General features: G+C 36.4%; 1 protein-coding gene across 3 annotated transcripts in view; it reads left to right on the top strand.

Moving 5' to 3' along the window:
• Positions 1 to 24,097, top strand: part of PIK3CB (phosphatidylinositol-4,5-bisphosphate 3-kinase, catalytic subunit beta) — a 64,525-nt gene that overhangs the window by 23,553 nt on the left and 16,875 nt on the right. For all 3 annotated transcript variants that reach the window (XM_010568257.1, XM_010568258.1, XM_010568259.1), the window contains 9 exons: positions 96 to 266; positions 1,154 to 1,231; positions 5,529 to 5,780; positions 6,363 to 6,459; positions 7,368 to 7,498; positions 11,015 to 11,068; positions 13,068 to 13,256; positions 21,014 to 21,135; positions 23,152 to 23,295. In XM_010568257.1, coding sequence (XP_010566559.1) covers positions 96 to 266; positions 1,154 to 1,231; positions 5,529 to 5,780; positions 6,363 to 6,459; positions 7,368 to 7,498; positions 11,015 to 11,068; positions 13,068 to 13,256; positions 21,014 to 21,135; positions 23,152 to 23,295 — 1,238 coding nt within the window. The remainder of the gene's footprint in view (positions 1 to 95; positions 267 to 1,153; positions 1,232 to 5,528; positions 5,781 to 6,362; positions 6,460 to 7,367; positions 7,499 to 11,014; positions 11,069 to 13,067; positions 13,257 to 21,013; positions 21,136 to 23,151; positions 23,296 to 24,097) is intronic.

Raw genomic sequence — 24,097 nt, 5'->3', positions numbered from 1 at the left:
TTGTATCTTTGTAATATATTATTTGTTTCTTTAATTTGAAAGTTGCCATAGAATAGTCTGCTAGCTGATAACAACTGTTTTCCATGGTCTTTTAGTATATACGCAACTGTGTGATGAACAGGACTCTTCCTCAGCTGACTCTAGTTGAGTGTTGTACCATAAAGAAAATGTGCGAGCAGGAGATGATTGCCATAGAAGCTGCCATAAACCGAAAAGCCTCCAACCTTCCTCTTCCTCTGCCACCAAAAAAAACAAGAACAACAACTGTAAGTTTTTACGGAAAATATACCCAAAAGGAACAGTGACTTGTGGCATATAAATTGCAACGCCTGGGATTTGTGCTACTACTACTGTTTTCCAGTGTAGGTCACCTGGGTCTACTTGGAGCCTCCTGTTGCTTGCGAGAAGGTTTACAACAGAAATAGCAGACTCTGAGGCTCTTTGGAAACTTCTTACCTTCCCTCACCTCATCCATCCTCCTTCTCCCACCGTCTCCTTTCCATTGCTATTGATTCTACTTTTAACTGCAGCACAGAAGAGCGGGTAATAATCTGTTACCAGCAACTGGAGAAGTTATTGCAGAGAACCTGGATTCTCCAGCTTCAATGCAAGGAGTAGGCTTGACTAGCTTGGGCAGTAGTTGTCTGTGATCTCTTGTATTAGCCCAGATATCTTGCAAGGTGTTGCAACTTCAATGATGGCAACTTTTGCCATAATATACGTCTAACTTTTAATATGGTGCTTCCTTTATTGCTAAACTTATGGCCTTACAGCACAGTTACAATTTATGTACTGTCATTCTAAGAAATGTGGACAGACTTTCCTCTATTCCCCACTCTTTATATATTCAGAATGAACAATAAATTTGAACAGTTATTCTGAATTGTCAGCAAGTAGTACTTCAATGTATTTTCTCACCCCCACTCCCCTTTCAGCTGAGTGTTTTTTCTAACTTTTTTTCCCTTTGGGGTATCTTGTATGCTTTTGTAGTTATGAAAACTGATTCATTTTTTAAGATTTCAAATTTATATTTTTTAAAATGTGTATTTTTTTGTTTGTATTTATGACTTGCTTAAAATGCTTAGCTTATAAAATCGATCTCAGTATGTTACATTGATTAAGAGTGAACTTCTATCTTTGTTTCCCTTCTCAGAGTGTGTGGGATATTTCCAACCCTTTCAAGATAATTCTGTTAAAGGGTAATAAACTAAATACAGAAGAAAATGCCAAAGTAAGTAACTAAGCCCAATATCAGAAGACATTCTGTCATCATTTTAGTGATTTTTTTCAATGTTTAGTGAACTCAGAATCATACGGATTTCAATTTAGCAAAAGTGTAAGCATTTTTAGTTATTCCCAGTTATATTGAGACTATTGATTAAAATCTTGCTTTATTGCTAAAGTATTGCTTTATTGTCTGAAGTTGGATATATGCATTAGAACATTATCAATAAGCATGGACAGTATGATACAAATGTTCATATGGTACTTGACTTTTTTAATATGGTATCTAAAGTACTGATTTTGGTGTGAAATAAGCTTATTCAAACTAAACTGTCATAAACGTCTGACAAACAGAAGTAGATTAAATGTTAAACATTTTTCAACAGAATATAAGGTATTTTTGTAGTCAGAATATATTCTATGTGTGTCTAAGCATGGACTGCATGCCTCTATACAATCTGTCTTTTATTTTATAAACATGCTGAACACAAAAGCTGTAGTATCACTTCCTATAAAAATGTACATGACTGGGCTACTGACTGTTTTACAGACCACAAGTTGTTAACACATGGGAATTTATTGCACAAATACTTTAAGACCTTACAAGACACTAGCCTGTGAGGTAGAACAACATTCATTTCCTTTATTTTGTTTGGCAGTCAATAAATTATACAGCCAGTCGTATAGATTAGGAAGAAATTCAGTTAGCCATTGAAGTTTGCTGTTCTGATGCTTTATTCAGGATATTCAGTGCAATTTTTTTCTTTCAAAACTATTGTTACAACCTCCTTGTATATTAGCAATACTACATTTTACCATGTAGCTAAATGAGCCATAGTTTCAGTTTTATTACCTGAGACACTGTGACTGTGGAAATGGATGTCTGCAAAAACAGATGTTTCCCTTTTCTTTGTCTAAACTATTATTTAGCTAGTTGTAATATCTTCTTAACTCTACATACTGTAGACTATTAAAGTTTTTAAAAGAAAGGGAGAGGGAAAAGAGATGTGGATTCCAGAGGCAACATAGCTATCAAGTTGGGGTTTTGGTTTTGGTTTGGTTTGGTTTTTTCTTCGTACTTAAAAAAAGTGAGTTTTGGTTAATTTCAGTATGCTTTTAGAGCATACTGAAAAAAAAAAGCATGTTGATTGTAAGCTTGAGGAGAAACAGGAAAAATTGACAGTTCTTTGGTATTGGTGCCTGTGGACACTATCTAAATATTATTTAGTATTTTGGATGCTTTTCAGTCTTGAAAACTTTAAAGCCCTGTAGTTACCCTAGAACAAGAATGCATGTAGTTAACCTTGCAAGCTTGTGCGTGTTTCCCTGCATTGTATGTCTACACTGTTATGGAACTGTCACTGTTAAGAATGTATTTGTTTCCTAGTCCTGATTCTAAGGCTGTTTAATTCATTAACATTGTTCTTTTAGTTTCATTGTGCTTTGGATCAAGCCAATATTCACCTATTTTTGCTGAAACCACCAACAGGGTTCATAAATGGAGTGTTTGTAGTGGGAAGCAAAACATTTGTCAGATGGATGGCACTCCACTAGTGTGAGCTGGATTGTGTATTTTCACCTAGAGCACAAGTGACTTAATTCAGCTGTCTATAACACCCAATTTTCCAAATACATGACCTTTCAAATTGCTTTTCTTTTTGTCTTGCTCTTTGGCTGCACCATCAGTACATACTGTTTCATTAGTAAAATGGGAGCATCAGAGTGAAAAAAATAAAATCAGGATCCAATCCCTTACGTTAACAGGTTTGGAAATCGTAGAATTAGAACTAGCCAAAAGGCAAGCAAAATAGCAATGTGTTCCAACAATACAATGCTTTGTTACTATCAAATTTTACTTGATCATTTATGCTTTTTATATTAATAAAGTAAAAGAAAATTCAGGGAAGTGTAGTGGTATATAAAGATATAATATCAGATGACAGCAAGTCAAAGAACAATATTCAAAATTATGCAAATGTGAATTTAAACCCCTAGTTTAAAAAAAACCCAAACAAAACAGGCAGATTATTTACTGTTGCTGGTGTTAAAGCACAAGCAGATAATAACTAGATGTAATCATATTTCCATAAGATATCTTTTAATCAGCAAAGGAACTTGATTATAAATTCAGTTGAATGTACAGTGAATCTCCAAATGAATTAATAAAGGACTGTCTGGTGACTTGTTTCAAGAAGGTTATGAACCAACCGATTTTAATCAGTTCTCTGACTTCAGCCACAGTATTCCTTTCTGAAGAATGTAAGAGTATCTTTAATTACAGAGAAATAAAAAACCCCCCGTAAATGTAATCAACAAGAATTTTGATTGTATAAGTGTGTATATACATATATTGTTACATATAGGTGTGTACACACACATGTAGTCTGTATACATTTGGATTTCCTGAAGTAAGATTACTTTCATGTGATCTATTTCATGGCTGTTCACGTTGCTGTTCTTAACTCAGTTGTTCACAGTGGTGAAGCTGTGCATGCCAAAAATAGGTAATAATGGTTTTTATGAGTATCACTGGGACTTAAGTGAATGTAGTTTTCTAAACTGAACTTTTTCTTTCACTGATTGATTGTAAGCTTGGAAATGAAATTGGGATTGTATATATGTAAGTCAACGAGTCAGTTTAATAATGGATGTCCCTGTAGCACCTGTATCAAGAAGGAGTGTAACCCATAACAGTGTGTTCTCCAAGACCTAACACCTCTGCCAATGCCTATGCCGTCACAGCAGTCTCTTGATCAGTGGTAGCAATTGTTTCGGAGAAGTCCAGAATGATCAGAATGGAGACCATCTGTTGGTGCTACTAATGCCTTCTCCATGGATTATCCTGGGCTGAAGATGGACTTGCTCTCCAGCACGACTTCATTTAAACTGTATTACAGTTTGCTAATGACTAGTTTATCTGAGCTAGCTTACGAATGGAGAACTTGGTACCGAGCAGCAGTTGGTGTAGCCAAAAAAGATATATCGAGATTGGGACTGCTTCAGTGTTGATCACACTGTTGTTTCTTTGAAGGAGGGGAAGATAGGCTCTCTCCCAGAACAGATCTTATTTATGTCAGTTGGGAATTCAAAGGTGAATTATTTTTTTATCGAAAACCTGTAGAAAATTTTAAACATCTCTGCCTTTCCCTTACAGTGCTCAGAAATAATATAATAGCTTAAAGGGAATGTGGGGAAGATTGTTCGATGAGCATAGGGAACCTGAAACATCAGTTAACCATTTACTTATTTAACCATAACACTGAGAACTTCTTTTTAGTGTTGACCACCGAAGGATTACATTTGTAGTTCTCTCTTTCTCTGCTTTCCCCCCTCCTCCTTTTTTTTTTTTTTTTCTTTTTTTAAGAGGAATATTTTGGAAGGTCACCTGAAAGAAGTTGACATGTTTCTTTTTCTGTTGTTTGCTTAGACAACAAAAATAAAGATCTCCTTGTCACTCTTGTTGAAACTGTCCAAGACTATGGATACTTGGAAACATTTCTGTGTTTTCTGTGTACACATGTTACTGAACAGAAATGCGGAAATGAGCCACATCTTAGCATTGACCTGTAATTTGTTTAATTTCAGTGCCAGTAACTCCAGCTTCTTTCTCTTCTTGCCCTTCTCCTTTCCTGTTTATTATTTTTATTGTTCAGGCTATCTAGTTTTGTTGGTTTCTGGGTGCTAAAGACAAAACAGAATTCCTGGGAATTATGTATGTTGTTATTCTTACTATTACAGGTGATTTCTGATGTCAGGGTCAGCAGTGTTCCGTCTGTACATTTTTATAAACAGTTTAAGTAAAAAATGAATTTTTTCTTAAGCTGAAAAAACCCAGAACTTTTTTCAGTTAGAGGCACAAATTGGTTCCACCTGGAGATTTAAGTCTGTATTCAGAAGACTAGACTTACCTTTTTCATTCTGCTTAGTTGTGTTTCCTACAATCTCCTTTCTGTGTTAGGTATGTTAAGTTAGAAGCATTTGTATATCCATATATTGTATTTGTTAGTATAGATGAGTTTTTGTTATTATTAGTTATATGTGTAATATAAGTAATTCAGTACTGAAAAAAGTGGTAGCCAACATTATTTAAACAAATATATTTTGATTTGGCCAGGAACATGAATAGCAAAGTAAAAAGAATTTGTTCTCAAGAATTGTTTGGTTCATTTTAAAACCTCAAAATTAGTGTTTCTTTTAAGATAGAAATATTGATGAAATGCATATATGTATGTTCTGTATAATGTTCTATGTGGAATTCTGTAGGTTCTATGGCAAGCTTAAAATTTCTCATTTCTTTATTGCAGGTTCATGTTAGGGCTGGTCTTTTCCATGGTACAGAGCTCCTTTGTAAAACTATTGTAAGCACAGAAATATCTGGGAGAAGTGACCACATTTGGAATGAAGTACTAGAGTTTGAAATAAATGTCTGTGATCTACCAAGAATGGCAAGGCTCTGCTTTGCAGTTTATGCTGTGATGGATAAGATGAAAACTAAAAAGTCAACCAAGGCAATGAATCCTTCCAAATACCAAACCATTAGGAAAGCAGGAAAAGTGGTAATTATTTAATTTCTTTTTCTTGAATTCTTCTGAATTATATTGAAATGAGTATTCGGAAGTCTTTTGTTGTCCTCATTTTAGTGTTCAAGAATGCAAAATGAAAAAATAAAATTAAAAGGGTCATATGTATTAAGAATTGCACATATTGGTACAAAAAAAACTTTTCATACTTCCCAGGCACTGAAAAATGCATGAAAATTTTAGTTGTAAGTCAGTTGGCAAATGGCTGTTTAAAGAATCATATTTTAAAAGGTCAGTTTTCTTCTGAACTCTAGATAAGTTGTGACTGGGAAAGGATGAAAAAATTAGCATCTGGGCTCACATTCAGGGAAATACGTATTTTTACACTGGTAGAGTGGCATGCTTAAAATTAAGTCTTATTGTCCTCAGTGGTACTGGAGTTCATACTGAAAACTATGCATATGTTTAACTGCTTTTCTGAAAGATATCACCATTTTTAAAAAAAAAAAAACAAAAAACAACCACCACCCTCTCAATTTCAGTTATACTGTAGTCCTTGCTGCATGGTAATGTTCACTGGCATCTTAGTTTCCGTGTAAAAATTCTTTCCTTTTGCAGCATTATCCTGTAGCCTGGGTAAATACCATGGTATTTGATTATAAAGGACAGTTGAAGAATGGAGAACTGGTACTGCACAGCTGGTCATCATTTCCTGGTAAAGTTTAACTTCTAAGATTTGGACTTTAAATACTTATAAGACTAACGAAGAGTAGTATCAAATAGTAGAACATTTACTGTATGTGTGTCCAATTCTCCTGTCATAATCTCTTTACTACTTGTATTTTTTTATGTGGATAAACATATAACATCTTAATCCCTTTCCTGGAAGTATTGTGTATCGGGAAAGACGAAGGGCAAGAGTCTGCTTGGAAATAGTATTCTAAAAGTTTTATCTCTTTATCTATGACACCACATAAAAACACATGCATGTTTATATCTAGTTTTACCTGGTTTTAAGATGCAGTTTAGGTTTCATTTGGTTCCCTGTGCTATGCATCCTAAACTAAATAGATAAGCTATATTGTATGTGATGATATTTGCATCAGCAAAAAACGTGAATTAGTATTTTTTTTTAAGTCTCCCTTTCCTGACATTCAGATTGATTAGTAAGTGTGTCTGAAATCTCCATGTCACTCTTCATTCCATCCTAAGAAACCCTGTATCCAACTGGCTGTAGTACTGAAAGATATCTGGCTTAAAACTCTTCTTTTTTTTCGTACTGTTTGATACAGAGGCAGTGTGTATGCTGATTTATAGAAGCTGCAGATCTTACCGGGATTTGGTTCAGTATAGGGATATCTCACCTTCCCTTGACTGCTATGTTTATTTTGAAAAGAGAAATCAAGTTTCTCATTGGGTGGTAATCCAACTTTTGTGAATATAGGGGGTATGGGTAGTTTATGTTGGAAATGCAGTGCATTGTAGTAAAAGTGCTGTGCAGCAAAACATACTTCTGTCTATTGTATACAGTAAGCAATTTCTTATTGCATCTTTCCCTTTCAGATTTTTTAATTTTAATGCATGCCTGGCCTATAATATTAATTGCTCTGTCTAATGTTTCAGATGAACTTGAAGAAATGTTGAATCCAATGGGAACTGTCCAGACTAACCCTTACACTGAAAATGCAACAGCTTTGCACGTTAAATTTCAAGAATATTCAAAACAGCCTATTAATTACCCTCCCTTCGATAAGGTAAGGTGTGACATAAAAAGCAGTCATTAATGCTTATGTGTAGTAGCTTTTTCTTCTTTCCTTTCAATACTGCCTTTTCCACTGAATTCCCCACTTCCTGCCTTTTAGTTAACATACTGCATTTTTTTTTAAACTTGCACTGCATGAGAGTGCTAGTGCTCTGACTTAAGGGTCTTCAGATAGTATTTTGAAGATGTATACTTTTAAAAATACTCTGTATATAGTCTCTGGAGGGTCAGAAACATAATCAGTTTCCCATATCAATGATCTTACAAAAAGCTAAAGTTATCTGCCATTCTGGAAACCTTCAAACTGTCCTTGCCTGTGATCTGTAAAGATCTGTTATTTCTTTGTACAAATGTATGTTACCTACTCTTTGGGACACATTTCTTCTATGAGCTAAAATCCTTTTAAGGATAAGTAGACTCTTAATACTGTATGAAAAGGGATTTCTCAAGGTGTGCTCTTGAACTAAATCCACTTAAGTTGTCCTGCAGTTTTCTACAGATGTGAATAAGAATGTCTGTCTAGAAAGAAAATGTATATTTGGAATAGACATGGCAACGTCTGTAGTGTGAACGCTAGGTAGCAAGTTGTTTGCAAACTAGCAAATAAAGCTAAGACCAGGAAACAAGTAATAAAATAAGGGTTAAAACAGATAGCTAATGATGCCTTGAAAAAACAAAGGTTTAACTCATACATACATTAGTCTGAATTTTGTTTTGGGGAAAGTTAATAACCACTTAAAGAAAATTGCGCCTTTTTTTTTTTTTGAGGGTTTTGCATCTTTGACGGGCACGAACAAAAAGACAGAAACCACCAAGCTTTATCAGCTTGACCAAAGAGAGATTTTTGGGTTTAAGGTTCATCAAAATGAAATCAAATAACAAGATAGGGGTTTTTGTTTTGATTTGGGGGGGAAGTAGGGGTGTTTAGTTTGTTGGTTTTTTCCCCCCTCATCGACGCAGTACTAATTCTTTTATTAAAACAGCATTGGAAATGCCTTAAGAGCTAAAACAGTACTAATTGCCTTCTTAATGATGGTTGACCAGTTTACTCTTCATACTGGACATATTTTATTCAATTTTGTTATTTATATTTATATTTTTTGTTATTTTATATGTAATGCTTTAACTTTTTGCTCATTACACTATATGTATTTAATTTCTAAAGAGCAAGCTGCTTTTATGTGCATATTACAGACATGTTACATAAAAGTATGTTTAAGTAATAGTATATTTTTTTCTAGCTCTACTGTTCCTTTTATTTCTACCTGCAATACTAAGTTTTCAGTATGTTAAAATGCTGGGATGAATACAGACAAAAGATTTTACTAAGTCACATGATGTATTGCCATTAAGGTAGTGTCTGATGGTCTTCACCATCCCTTGTAACTTTTGTTTGGCTGCTGGCTTTTTTTATTTTGTGGCTTTGCTCCCTTGAACTGCACCTGAGAAATCCTGTGTATCATATAGAGGAAAATCTCAGAGCGTCTTTATAAAGTGATTGCAGAGCTGGTAATGAAACATTCATTGAAAGCATTCAACTTTGAGGAAATGCTACAAAATGTGGGGGGTTTTTTTGTTTGTTTTTTTTGTTTTTCTCCAGTAACTTTTGTAATTCCCTAGAGTTAAGAAACTTTTTTGCAGTATCACTGGGAAAATGGAGCTCTAAACTCTTTGATAATTCATTCAATTTCTATGGGTATATCGAAATTTCTCCCTCAGAAAAGAGAGTAAGATACCAGTCTCTGAAAGATTCCCTTGGTAAAGGTCCTGTTGAATCAGGAGTAATGTTGTAGCTGCGTGAATTATATCAGCTGAGAATCTGTTGTCTAGATGAGACTTGCTTGGTACATGGCTGATTCTCATTTTCCCCATGTTTTTGCTTGTTTCTGCCAAGAAGATGGAGAATCGGATGCCAAATCTTTATTTTAAGAAACATAATGTGCAAAAATAGATGAATCTTTTAGATCATAGTGTCAGTCTACTTGCAGTGAACAGCTGTTTGGGGCTGAGTGAGCTAAGTGCCTTGACAATTGATAAGAAAATTGTTGTCTAATGCAGGAGCCATATATTGGGCTGGTTAATGATCAGTGCTGCTGGCACACTGAGGGGCTCATAGTTCAGTTGAACAAAGCTGGACTTGCACAAACTTTCAAAGTTTATTTGCAAACAGAGTAACTCTAAAAAGCACAAGGAGGCAAGCATTAAGCATAGGATTAGGACACTGTGGTTTTGTTAATGCATGTTTTCATGCATAATATGTAAACAAGCTTTGTAGCCAAGTATCAGGTGTAATACATCATATTGATAAGCATTTCATACAGAGAAAGAAAAAAAGGTTAGTATATTTTTTTAAGGATTTTAGCTGCTGAGTATTTATGCTCTGATTATTGTAGTCTTTTTTGATTTGCATGTTGCCTGAGTAAAGACAATACAAGTCTTGCTGAATCTGTGTCTGGGGGTGGTGGTATATTCCTGGGTGATGGTAGAGGCAGACCTCTGAGGGAAAGGAGATGGTCTAGCTCCTTAGACTTCTTTCTTAATTGATATTTCATTTTATGAATTGTCAGATGCTGCTGCTTTGAGGAACAACTGTAGATATACCCACCTGACCAGTTCAGCTGGTCTAATTAGCTCAGGCAGTCACCATTTTAACACATCTCTGTTGGTTACAGTAGCGTGCAGAATATAGTTTGAAGAACTGTATTTACATCTACACTTAACTACCCATCACGATTTATTACATGAACTTCAAAAACTAAGTAAAATGTTCAGAAGGCCAAAAAAAAAAAAGAGCAAGAGTAACTCAGAGCTGAGCTTCTGGGGAAGTGTTCCCTTGCTGTTAACAGAAGTAGCAGTCCTTTTTCCTGAGGGTTGCTGTATCTGGTGCTGAGCGCTTGTTGGTGGAATATTCACTTATCATTAAATGAGTTCTTGTTGGAAGCTGGTTGTTCATGATGTTACAGAAGGGAAGATCCTAGGTTTAGAGAAGTAACTGGAAATGCTAACTGAGATCATATGGGCGATCTGAGAGGGTGGCGAAAGGACTAAGTTTGTGGATTCACGCTGAAATAGAGGGCTAGAAGTGTGGATCTGTGGGTAGCTGGTATGACTCGTGGGAGAAGCACTCTCAAACAGCAGAAGTAGATGAGAAAACAAAGGATAATGTAGAGTTGAGTTGGTTTGCTGTACTGAAAAATAAGTAGGAAATGCAAATGGAAACAGAAAACAAGATGTGATAGGGAAGACTATTTAGCCCAGGAGTGGTGAAGAAGAGGAAAATGGATGTAATCATAAACGCTCCTATTCCTGATCTCCATAGTGCTGCAGATTAGAAAAGGGACACAGCATAGAAGTCCATATTATACCACTGTACATACAAAATAATAGTGTTGTAATTATCTAAAAGATAGCAGTGTTTCCTTATCTGCTTAATTTCTATAGTATTTGTTCTTTCAATGCAGTCAGATTTGTTTTTAAATCTAATGTATTTAAAAACATCTTTTTGTAGATACTTGAAAAGGCAGCTGAGATTGCAAGAAGCAGTGACAATGCTGCAATGGCGGTAAGCATTTGCTAAAGACTACTTTAAAATTATTTTTCTGGGGTTTTTAGTTTTGAACTTCTACATCAATGTAGAAATAACTAAGTCAACTGCTCAAGTAACAACAGTTCTGCTGGCTCTGTTTTTTTATGTAATTCACTTTGAACTGCCTTAAAATTCAGGTATATATCTACTTTTTCTAATATGTTTTGGACTTCTTGGCTGTTTTTTGTCAAAAAGCACAATTGCTTTACACATTCTGTGGATCTGGAACACAGCTAAGATTTACATTAGATCTGGAAAACATTCCTAGGCTGCATAAAATACTGCTAGAAAATTGCTCAGTTTTATCAAGTATGATGATTTTGCTTGCTTGTCAGATGTTTCCAGATAAGCTCCCTCAAAAATGGTCATTGATCTGTAAGATGTTTCTTAATGAATATATGCTCTTCTTCAGGAACTGGATAGTTCTAACTTGACAAATTTTGAAAAGATCACCAAAATCTGAAGGCACTTTCTTTGTATTATATACAAAAATACAGAAGATAGCAATTTAAGATGGTGAAAGCACAGTCAGATCAACGGTAATAACAACTGCATTTTATATAAGAATAAAGCAGTTATTTGAAAAATGTGTCAGTTACAATACCAAGTGCCTAAAGTGCTCAGGAAGAGTAAAAACTCACTGCAACTTTGGGTGCAAACAACTTAATGTACAAATAATTGAAAATCTTAAATAGCAGCATGCCAGCTTGGCAGTATTGTGACTTTTAATTTGAAAGATTAACACTTTCAGATACAAGAATCACTATATTGTCAAGACTGTTTACTTATTTTGATACAGAAACAGAGTATGTACTTAGTTTTACTGAACAAGCATTGCAATTCAACTAGCTTTTTAAAGTCTATTCGCTCCTAAAGAATTTATGCTTAGGTGGTATTTTTACATGCAAATGTTTACTTAAAACATTTCAGCACAACACAAGGCTCAGGCACTTATTTCTAGAAGGAGCTAAACTTAAATTCTGTGTGCAGCAGATACTACTTCTCCCCCCACACCTCCCCACCCCCGTCAGGGGGGAAACCTGTGCAGAATGTTATTTGATGAGAGCTGTTTATTTCTGCTACGAATTCTAATTGATTTTGCCTACCATTTCCTCTGAACTTTTCGTTGTTTTTTTTATTATTAATGTAAAGACCTTTTGCCTACCTCTTAAAATTATGTAGAAACTTCTTCAGCTTTGTGAAGATAAAGTTGGCTTTGGTATTTAATGCTTGCCATATTGTTTTTCAAAATATGTATTGAAACTAATTTATTCCCTTCAACTACTACCTCCTTATCCAGAAGCAGCAGTTTCTTTTGTCTCCCATTTCTGAAATGCTATTGTTGCTGGTATCATTGCTTTAATTTCTGCCCTTGTAGTTTACATAAGGGCATGGCTGGGACAGAAGGTATTAACTGAGCCAGTGTGAAGACTCACTCGTATAAACTGATTTACAGATTCAGTACTAATGTTAATGTTTCAGAGATGTAAAATGGAGGAAAATGTCTGGAAAGGGGAAGCCTGGATTAGAAGACAAAAAAGTGTTTGTATACTTGGCAAATGTACTTCCCTTTGTTTATTGTTGGAAAAGTATTTTTTGGCTTTTAATTAACACCCCCACACATGTATTTCTATTAAATTTGCTGACTTGAAAAACAAAAGGAGAAAGTATATGCATCCTAAATGAAAGTTCTCCACGTTAGAGTTGGAAAATAGAAATATTGCCATCTAGTGTCATTAACTCTAAAGTTTAGTTACTTTTTCAGAAACTTTTTTACACTGAATTTTGAATCTGTTATTTACAGTTCTTATAGCTCAGGAAATCTGAAATCTGAAAGAAAGTCATAGGAGTCATTCTCCTGTGTTTCATGAGTTTTTATCTTACGTTCTTCTTGGTGTAGGGTTTCTAGTATTTGAGCTAAAATATAAAAATCTTACTGAATATATCAAAACATTATACATTTCTCATTTTCTAGGGTCGAGGTGGTAAGAAGTTTTATATTGTGCTAAAAGAAATAATGGAAAGAGATCCTTTGTCTCAACTCTGTGAAAATGAAATGGATCTTATTTGGACTTTGCGATATGACTGTCGTGAAAATTTTCCACAATCATTGCCTAAACTGCTGCTCTCTTTAAAATGGAACAAACTTGAAGATGTTGCTCAGGTAAGGGAAAAGACAGTGGTGGTGGGGAAAAATCCTGGAGCCAAATCATGAGTAAATAGGCTTTCTTTCCCAAGTATAGTCATTTTGAAATGGTACTATTGTATAAACCAAAGTTCATTGTTTACCCTCTGTGGCCTGGACGCATAAGGAAGAACTTATTATCGTAAAAAACCACCCAAAATGCATTTCAGAGGGCCTCTGAATGATGAGAAAAGTACAGCAATTATTTATTTATACATTTTAAACTTAAAGAAGTTTTAAGTTTGTAAATCAAGATATGAAATAAAGCTTCTTATAAAAGTTGTTAAACTGCTCAAAGACTATAAAAATCCACATCTCAGACTGGGAAATTAAACTTCATTCAGGCAGACACATGATTGTTTGAAGAGATATGATACCCACTAGTGGTACAAAATACTTCATTCTCATCATCTTGACTGTTTGACCAAATAGGGTCTCTTTAAAGTAACTGTAAGTAATTCAGAACTTGAAGACTGCTGCTGTGCTACAAGATTACATTTTCAGTAGAACTGTATCATTTGTTTGCTGTATAGATGTGCAAGGTTATTCCACTATACTGTAAAGAAGTTGGTGTACCAACTGTATTTACCCAAACAGAATCCAACCCTTGTGATGCTTTTTGGGAATAGGTGAAACTTTGATATAGGAAAAATTATCCGAGTTTATAGTGGCACCATGCCTGCTTGATAGACTGACTTAAAAGTAATAAAATAACAGATTCCTGGATTTGTATTGAAACTTTTTAGTCTGTGTGTGTACAGGGCAAGTTGGGCAAAACCATAAAAGTCTGGCCAGTGTTAACAAGCACAGTACTCACTCTAAGGGGTGAACCCAGAGGTTGTTTTGTTCATCTGCTTATCCTGACAGAATTGCACATTTAAATGATGCTCAACTTCGTGCAGACTGTTACACTGAGATTATATATATATATATATCTCTGTCTTTCCATGAGTCTCATTTTTTTAAATTTTAAATTAAATTTTTTGGTTTTATTTTTAAAAAACTTCAAGCTAAAAAGCATTTGCTGTGAAGGATTATGATTGATAGTATAAATTTCTATTCTAGCTCAGTATTCTGACCTTTGCCTGTTACAAGCTAGGTGTTCTTGGAAGAAAAGGAAACCACTGCATGAAAACTCAACTTCCATCTATTCATCATGTGACTTTTGTGATTATCCAGTCAGTCAGAATCTTAGTTTGCCTCCAGCATACAGTTTATTTTCTATTGTATCCTTCCTACCAGTTAGATGTATATGTTCTGTGAACTTATAAAAATAAATGGAATTCCATTCTAGCTCATTGTTTGTGCCATTAACACTACACTAACAGGTGTAGCACCCACACATTCCTTGCTCACTGGTGTTCTTTCATGTGCAAGAATCCTTTGTTCCTAAGTAATTTTGTTATGTGCTTCTGAATTTATTGTTCATTATTAAAAGTTATCTGGAAATACAAACTGTATTGGTAGAGTACCATGGGATACAGCCCTGGAGGGAAGAGGGGCCCAAGAAAGCTGGTTAATAGTCAGGGATCACCTCCTCCAAGCTCAGGAACGATGCATCCCAACAAAGAGGAAGTTAGGCAAAAATGCCAGGAGGCCTGTGTGGATGAACAAGAAGCTCCTGGACAAACTCAGACACAAAAAGGAAGCCTACAGAGGGTGGAAGCAAGGACAGGTAGCCTGAGAGGAATACAGAGAAATTGTCTGAGCAGCCAGGGATCAGGTTAGGAAAGCCAAAGCCCTGATAGAATTAATTCTGGCCAGGAACGTCAAGGGCAACAAGAAAAGCTTCTATAGGTACATCAGTGATAGAAGGAAGATGAGGGAAAAAGTGGGCCCTCTCCAGAAGGAAACGAGTCCTGATTACCCAGGACATGGAGAAGGCTGAGGTACTCAATGACTTTTTTGCCTCAGTCTTCACTGGCAAGTACTCCAGCCACACACTGCCCAAGTCACAGAAGGCAAAGGCAGGGACTGGGAGAATGAAGAACCGCCCACTGTAGGAGAAGATCAGGTTTGAGACTATCTAAGGAACCTGAAGGTGCACAAGTCCATGGGACCTGATGAGATGCATCTCTGGGTCCTGAGGGAACTGGCGGATGAAGTGGCTAAGCCGCTATCCATGTATTTGAGAAGTCATGGCAGCCCGGGGAAGTTCCTGCTGACTGGAAAAGGTGAAATGTAAGCCCCATTTTTAAAAAGGTAAAAAAGGAAGACCTGGGAGCTACAGGCCAGTCAGTCTCACCTCTGTGCCCGGCAAGATCATGGAGCAGATCCTCCTGGAAACTATGCTAGGGTACATGGAAAATTAGGAGGTGATTGGTGCCAGCCAACATGGCTTCACTAAGGGCAAATTGTGCCTGACAAATTTGGTGGCCTTCTATGATAGGGTTATGGTGTTGGTGGGTAAGGGAGGAGCAATGGATGTCATCTACCTGGAATTGTGCAAAGCATTTGACACTGTCCCCCACAACTTCCTTGTCTCTAAATTGGAGAGACACGGGTTTGATGGATGGACCACTGGGTAGATGAGGAATTTGCTGGATGGCTGCACTCAAGAGTTGCAGTCAACAGCTTGATGTCTGAGACCAATGATGAGTGGAGTTCCTCAGGGATCAGTATTGGGACTGGCACTGTTTAACGTCTTTGTTGGCGACATGGACAGTGGGATTGAGTGCACCCTCGGCAAGTTTGCTGACAACACCAAGCTGTGCGGTGCGGTCGGTATGCTGGAAAGAAGGGATGCCATCCAGAGCGACCTTGACAGGCTTGAGAGGTGGGCCTGTGTGAACCTCATGAAGTTCAGCAAGGCCAAGTGCAAGGTCCTGCACATGGGCTGGGGCAATCCCAAGCACAAATACAGGCTGGGCGATGAGTGGATTGAGAGCAGCCCTGAGGGGAAGCACTTGGGGGTGTTGGTTGATGAGCTCAACCCGGCAATGTGCCCTTGCAGCCCAGAAAGCCAACCATGTCCTGGGCTGCATCAAAAGCGGCGTGACCAGCAGGATGAGGGAGGTGATTCTCCACCTTTACTCTGCTCTTGTGAGACCCCACATGGAGTACTGCGTTCAGGTCTGGGGGCCCCAACGTAAGAAGGGTGTGGACCTGTGGGAGTGAGTCCAGAGGAGGGCCACAAAGATGGTCAGGGGGCTGGAGCACCTCCACTGTGAGGATAGGCTGAGAGAGTTGGGGTGGTTCAGCCTGGAGAAGAGAAGGCTCTGGGGAGACCTTATAGCAGCCTTCCAGTACTTAAAGGGGGCCTACAAGAAAGCCAGAGAGGGACTTTTTACAAGGGCATGTAGTGATAGGACAAGGGGTAATGGCTTAAAACTGAAAGAGGGTAGATTTAGATTAGATATAAGGAAGAAGTTCTTCCTTGTGAGGATGGTGAGACACTGGAACAGATTGTCCAGAGAGGTTGTGGATGCCCCGTCTCTGGAAGTGTCCAAGGCCAGGTTGGATGGGGCTTTGAGCAATCTGGTCTAGTGGAAGGTGTCCCTGCCCATGGCAGGGGAGTTGAAACTAGATGATTTTTAAGGTCCCTTCCAGCCTAAACCATTCTATGATTTTATCAAATATAAGCAGGTATTTGTTTATTCATTAAAATACGTGAAGGAAAAGGCATTCTTACTGCTTGCTAGGGCCTTTGAAATACAGCCTTTGGTAGCAGAATTTTGAAAAGTTATTTGGAGTATGGATATTAGCTGACAGCTCAAAGTCCTTTAAATTTGGGAATATTAAAAATATGTATAAAGCATTTTATTTAAACAGATGGCTGAAAATACAAGTCATCTTGCTTGTTACTGTGTACTTTCTGGAAGGAACGTAGTATTTATGTTTGCTTATGGATAGACAATAGTGTGGTTTATATTAGACTATTCTTGCTGCCAAAACCAATATTATATCAGCAAAATGATATCTTATCCTTAAACATACCAAATATTTCTGTAATACGTAGACATATAAGTATTCCCAATGACTTACTTTTTCAGGTAAGGCAAGACAGCCTCATGAATTTTATGAGTTCCAAAATTAGCAGGACTCATAATTTACTTCTCATTAAAATTAAACATATATATATATATATAGTATTAGCTATATGTTTCAATATTTGTGCTGCTACAACATGCATGCTGTGGTACTAGAAGTTTTTTAAATGCCTATTTTTAGCTGTAACTACCAAACAAACACAAAACCAAAAAAATAACCAAACCCCCCAAAACAACCAAACACCAGCTAAGAAAAATGAACTAAATAAATATATTCTTCTTGCTATTAATGCAGCTCAAAAGTAGTAAGGTTTTTCAGAAATTGAGTATTATACTTGATTGTAGACCATCTTTAATCTATTAGTTCAGTGGTCCATAAAGTTATATACAACGGATTATTGCAACTTGCTTGTATTACTTACCATATAAACTTCACCCAAGCTCTTGTATTGCAATATTTTAGTAGAATAGTTGCACTGAAGGAATTCTGAAAGTGTTTGCCCTCACTGTTGCCATAACCTCCTCGCTCAGTGTAGTAGGGTGGCAGAACTTGTTAGCAGAATTCACAGGCAGTATTTATTCTCGAAGCAGAATTTAGCCATTATTAAGGAAAAAAAAAAATCTACCCACTTCCAGTGAAGTGACACTATCATTAATGAGAACTAGAGAAAGGACAGCTAATTTATTAAATATTTGAAATAACCAGAATAAAAATACTGGCCTGTACTTAATTGTATTGTCTCTTATAGTAAACTTGTCTTGTTAGGAAAGAAATTGTGGTTATTTCTTTATAGAAAAAATATTGATACATAAAGGCCACATTTGAGTTTTCTCTAAACCTTTAGATTGTTGTTGAGAATTCCTCAGTAACAAAGCTCATCATTTTCTCACAACTTGTCAGGAGTTGTTAAACTATGTGAGAGAAGTATGCACTATTTCATGCGTGCAGCGTTTTAACATGTTTGATATTGCAGAGAAATTTTAAGACCTTGAAACACATATTTTGAAATGTAAAATTTCTTTACAAATGAGATGTACTTGGAGCTTCTTCAGAGTTACCTCCCTCTTGCCAAACCAGATGAGGGCGTTTCTTGGTGCAAGTTTCTTTTGCCCAAATGCAACAAGTATTTCTGATATCCTTTCACCTGCACTTTTGAGAAGTGTACAACGTACCTGGATGTGGAGCTAGTTAGATGGCACTTCTCTCTTAATAGAAGTCCCAAGGCACAACATGAACAGAGCAGTAGGTGTTTGGGGAATTTTCTTCGCTGTGTCATAGGTCATTTAGATCTTTCTTCCTCTAAGCTCATATCACTTAACATTTTCTTATTGTAATAACCTCTGAAATAATTTCAGCAGTCAAAGTGAGGAGGTCTGTATCTTCAAATAAACTTCTCGGTTAATGTACATGCTGTAGACCATGACTTTCAAAATTCATGGCCTGATATGTGAGGCATGTAAGGCCACTTTGACTCATCTTTTCAGACTGTATTTCAGGTTCTCCTTTCATTTTGATCATTCATTATTAACAAAATGTTTCTATATTTTTGTTGGTTCTGCACCTGATCTAAAGTAGGTTGTCTAGAAGTTCTGATACATTTGTTCTGAAGTTTCTTACTGTGTGTGTCTGACAAGCATAGCTGCTGCTTGCACTTTGAACACCTGTTTTATGGTAGTAAGTATCTGCTCAGTGTTAATATTTGTTTCAGAATTTCAATACAAGTATTCCATGATATGCAAGCGTTGATGGCTATAGTTCTTCTTGACGTAAGGACTGGTGGTGTTGACCCTTACTGGGCTGTGGATTTAATAGATTTTTGCGTGTTTATTTCTGTGGGACTGACATCTATATTTAAACACATCTTTCATTTTACTTTATATCATTATGAACCTTGCATGTTTCATACCAGTATTTGCCCATGAAAATAGTTTAATTGATTCCTCCACTTTTGGAATTGTAGCATGGCCACTGGCTTTGCATTATGATTGATCTGTCCCCATTTCTTGCCTTGCCAATTTCACAAAACTGCATGGATGAACCAGTTCAGAATCTGGCCCCGTAGGTGTTTAAATAGTGTTATGAGCATGCCTGTTAAATGCAGGCTGAGACTATGAACTTATATGTGTTTGTCATACTTGAACTGGAAGCGTTTAGTTGAACTATGACATATAGTAGGAATAGAGATTTTTTTCACTGTTGGCGTAAAAGGATTATTAAATCAGGAGGAAGATAACATCTTCCTAATAATTCAGATTTTATAAGTTGCTATTTAAATATGAAATACCTGTATTATCTAATTTGTAGGAAAGGGTGTTTTTATCTTGAGTTATGATTCATTCATATGGAGAAGAAAAATCTTGTGCTGTTGATACACTGCATTTACACATTCAACCTTATTTATTTTGAGTAATAGTGCACTGTTACAGTCATACAGCTATATACATATTATTAAAAACATACTCTCAGCGGGTAGCTTCATTAAAATGCAATAAACCCAGTTTATTTTAGGAGACCTCTAGATGATTTTGTTCTTGGTAGTCCAAAATGATACACTAGTGTTATCTGTAATTTTTTCCAGCACATCATTGTCTTCAGTATTGGGCATTTTAAAAAATACCTAACCTGAATCATCCTTTTTGCAATTTAAGCTCATTACTATTCACAGTGCATGTGGGAAAAGGCTCTATCAGTTGAGCTGGATAAATATTTTTGGTAAAGATCTCTATCAACAAAAACCTTTAATTTTTTTTTAATGGAAAATCTTTACCATTACCAAAATGTTTATATTTATGAAACTATTTACAAAACATTATCTAAATTTTATTGAAACTGTTTCTAAAATTTACAAATCTGAGGTTACCTAATTTTTGTTTACTGTTGTCCTGGTTTCAGCTGGGATAGAGTTAAATTTTCTTCCTAGTAGCTGGTACAGTGCAATGTTTTTGAGTTTGGTATGAGAAGAATGTTGATAACACTGGTGTTTTCAGTTGTTAAGTAATGTTTAGTCTGAAGTCAAGGATTTTTCAGCTTCTCATGCCCAGCCAGCGAGAAGGCTGGAGGGGCACAAGAAGTTGGGAGGGGACACAGCCAGGACAGCTGACCCAAAGTGGCCAACGGGGTATTCCATACCATGTGATGTCATGCCCGGTATATAAACTGGGGGGAGTGGGGGTGGGGGGATTGCTGCTCAGGGACTAACTGGTCGTTGATTGGTGGGTGGTAAGCAATTGCATTGTGCATCACTTGCATATTCTAATCCTTTTATTGTTACTATTGTAATTTTATTAGTGTTACTATCATTATTAGTTTCTTCTTTTCTGTTCTATTAAATTGTTCTTATCTCAACCCATGAGTTTTACTTTTTTTTTTCCCCCGATTTTCTCCCCCATCCCACTGGGTGGGGGGGAAGTGAGTGAGTGGCTGCGTGGTGCTTAGTTGCCGGATGATGTTAAACCACAACAACTGTGCATTGTGTCTATGTGTGAAGAAACAGATTTTTCAGACTAAGTGTAAATGAGACCTGGTGCCAAAAAAATAACATAGATAATTTTAAAGGGTAAGAAACTTAATCAGAAGTGTGCCCATTTTCTCAGAATTCTTTCTCTCCTTTCCTGCCCCCTGCCACCCCCTGCGCCAGTCTGTAAGCTCCTTCTGTTAGTGTGAATGCTTTTAAAGGCAGTTATACCCATCTGTTTTCTTAAAATAGTTACTTTACCTGTAACCTAATAGTCTTCTTTTTAAAACAGCTTCAGGCTCTCCTTCAGATATGGCCCAAGCTGCTGCCTAGAGAAGCATTAGAATTGTTGGATTTCAATTATCCAGACCAGTATGTCAGAGAATATGCAGTGGGTTGTTTAAAACAAATGAGGTGAGTATATTGTATTATTTCAGCATGCAAGGATTTCTGGGGTGAAAAGCTGTATTCTCTTTGTTTATAGGAAAAAAAGAACCCAAAGAGGAAAGATTGCCTGCCATGAATAGATGGCCAAATTAAGTGGTCCAATTTCTAGATAAGCACATTGGCAGCCAAATAAAACCGTCTTATTCTGACATCTTGTATTCAATGATTATCATTTTCCATGTTGCTAAGAGAACACCAATGTACCTTTGTCCCAGAGAGAGTTGTGTATTCACCCCCTTCTTGGACAAAGGGGGAGCAAGATAGTGCGAGAACTTTTTAATAACAAAGGGACAAAATATTACAGTAGTCGAATACTATAAAAACTGCCATCTAGCCACCTCACACTCTGTGTCAGGTATTCACCGTATCATTTAATAGAAATGTAAGCTGCAGCACATAATAAAAAAACAGAGAATTACTGGTTTGTTTGTTCTTCACAGTAGCTTTTGATATCTGCAGTTCTTCCTTTATCGCATATAATTTTGCTCTTCACTGTAACCTAGGGCAAGATTTGTATAACGTTATCATTTGCAACATTACTGCATATTTCCTGTCCTTGAATTTTAAATTCTCTGTGGTGAATAGTTTAATGATTAATTTTTTGATGGTCAAGGCTAGACTTTTGGGGTAAGAAAAAAAAAGAATGTTTTGACTTCTTTCAAATGCAAACAAGCAATCTAGCTGCTGGACTATACTAATAATACTGAATTGTTACATCTGGAATTATTTCCAGAATTCTTAGTTCTGGCTCTGAAGCAAGATTGTGTTCAGCTGAGTGTCAGAAATCCATTTTCAACTTCTTTAAAAAGTCTGATGAAGGTAGCTGGTAAAAAATGTAACCTAAAGGTGAAAATAAATACAACACAGCATAATTGAAAGTTTTTACCAAGTTGATGAAGTTTTTCAGAGTAAGATGGAGAGAATGAAAGAATTCAGTATTTGCATCTCTGAAGTCTTCAGGTGATGGACAGAATTTCTACTCTTTTCCTTATATCTTTTGCAGGGCCTTTGTAAGAGAAAAGAAACTCAAATGTAAAAAGCCAAGGAATGTTCACATTCGTTCTAGACTAACATAATTGTCAAGTGTGAGAGGGTTTTTTGGGGGGAGGGGAATACAGGATTTTACAGAAAATTATTGGAATTATTTTTATTATGTCAGAATATTACTTGCAGTAGTTAATTAACATTTCAAAGGTATGTTTATGAACTGTGGCTAAATACTTAAATTTGCACTTATGAAGTAGGAGTAATTTGGGCACTGTTTGGTTTCTCAAAGATGATGTACTTTTACTTATCCTCTAAAAACTTTCATGTTTTTGGTATGATTTAAAAACAAACAAACAAAACCGCAAACAAAACATTTTGGCTAAATGGATCACTTTGTAGGTGTAGCTTAATAAATTAACACCTATGAACTGACAGTAACTTTTAAAGACATGTTAGTTGAATTTCTTTCAGTGGAATGAGTACTGTCCTCCCCCTTCTTTGTAAGCTGAGTGACTTTGATAGGTATATGCAATTACTCTCAGTTGTTGTCTGTGCCCACTGCATCTAACTGCTAGGTTACAGTGGTTCTTTATGTGGCTCCAAAGGTCCAGCTCCTCAGTCAGAGGTTGAGTGGTCAGAGGGAGCCAATGTCCAGTCTGAAATAATTTGAAATAGCTAATGTCCCAGATACTTAACCTAGCACTGAGGCTGAGATCTTGATCTTGTAAAAGCCCGTGACAGAGCACCAGCTTTTTACTTACAGGATTGAGGGCCTTAAGATTCTGCTAAAGGTTTAACTTACTGATGAATTGATCAGTCTGGCAATTGCACTAAGCTGTGTATTGTTGTCCTTCTCCATGTGACTGAAAAATTGGGGGACACTCTTGCTGTTGAAACAAATCTGTCATCGCTGGATTTCTCATGTGCATCTGAATTTCTGGAATATCATTAATCTAGTTACTCTGTTACTAACTGCTTTTATGTACCTCATTCTAGTGATGAAGAGCTCTCTCAGTATCTTCTTCAACTTGTGCAAGTCCTGAAATATGAACCTTTTCTTGATTGTGCGCTGTCCAGATTTCTGTTAGAGAGAGCACTCGCTAATAGGAGAATAGGACAGATGTTGTTTTGGCATCTAAGGTAGGAGATTTTCCCTTGCATCTTTCTGAAACTGTTGAGCCTGATTGGAATTTCAAATATGATTTCTTGAGGATTTTTCTAAATGAGCCAGTATCATAGTCCTGTACAAGTCCTTTTTATGTTTCTTTACCTTTGGCATTTATAGATTAGAGCAAGCCTGTAATTAAAAATATATTACAGTGGTTTGTAATCTATTGTTTGGCGAAAGTATTCCAAACTGCATTCAGCTCTGTCTGATAAGTTAAGCGTGTATATAACTTTAGTGTTTGTTTTGGCTGTGCGTGCAGTAGAAGTACAATATTTATACCTCACAGTTGGGAAAAATTTATATTATTGTTGAGAGTAACAGAAAATAAAAGCAGTTCTATGAGTCGTTGCTACTTTAGATGATCAGTTCTGTGAATGGCAGAAACCTTGCAGAATGGATTATAGGTTGATTCTGTCTTCAAAGTACAGTTTATTTTAATATTTCTGAAATAAAAGAGCAAGTACTACCTGAGAATGTTTTTGAGGATAATTGGCTCTGGCATAAGGTTCAGTGGTTTGTTCCCAAGTGTTCCCCCTCAGGCAAATTTTGGCTTTTCCCTTACAAACATTTGAGAACACGTGGTTTAATGTCAGCCAGGATTTTCAATATCATCTTCTATGACTTAGCAGTACTACTTTCTTGAGTAAAAGGGGTTCCTGAAAACAAATATCCAATCGCTACCTCTTGACATTACTGCCTCCAGAACAGTCGTAGACCTTGAAACAAGTGGCATGCATTGAAACCAGCAGTCCTCATAGTCTTCAGCACATAAGT

Source organism: Haliaeetus leucocephalus, unplaced genomic scaffold, assembly GCF_000737465.1.
Source record: "Haliaeetus leucocephalus isolate CR32 unplaced genomic scaffold, Haliaeetus_leucocephalus-4.0 Scaffold240, whole genome shotgun sequence".
Taxonomy (NCBI): Eukaryota; Metazoa; Chordata; class Aves; order Accipitriformes; family Accipitridae; genus Haliaeetus; species Haliaeetus leucocephalus.
This window is presented reverse-complemented; position numbering and strand designations above follow the sequence as displayed.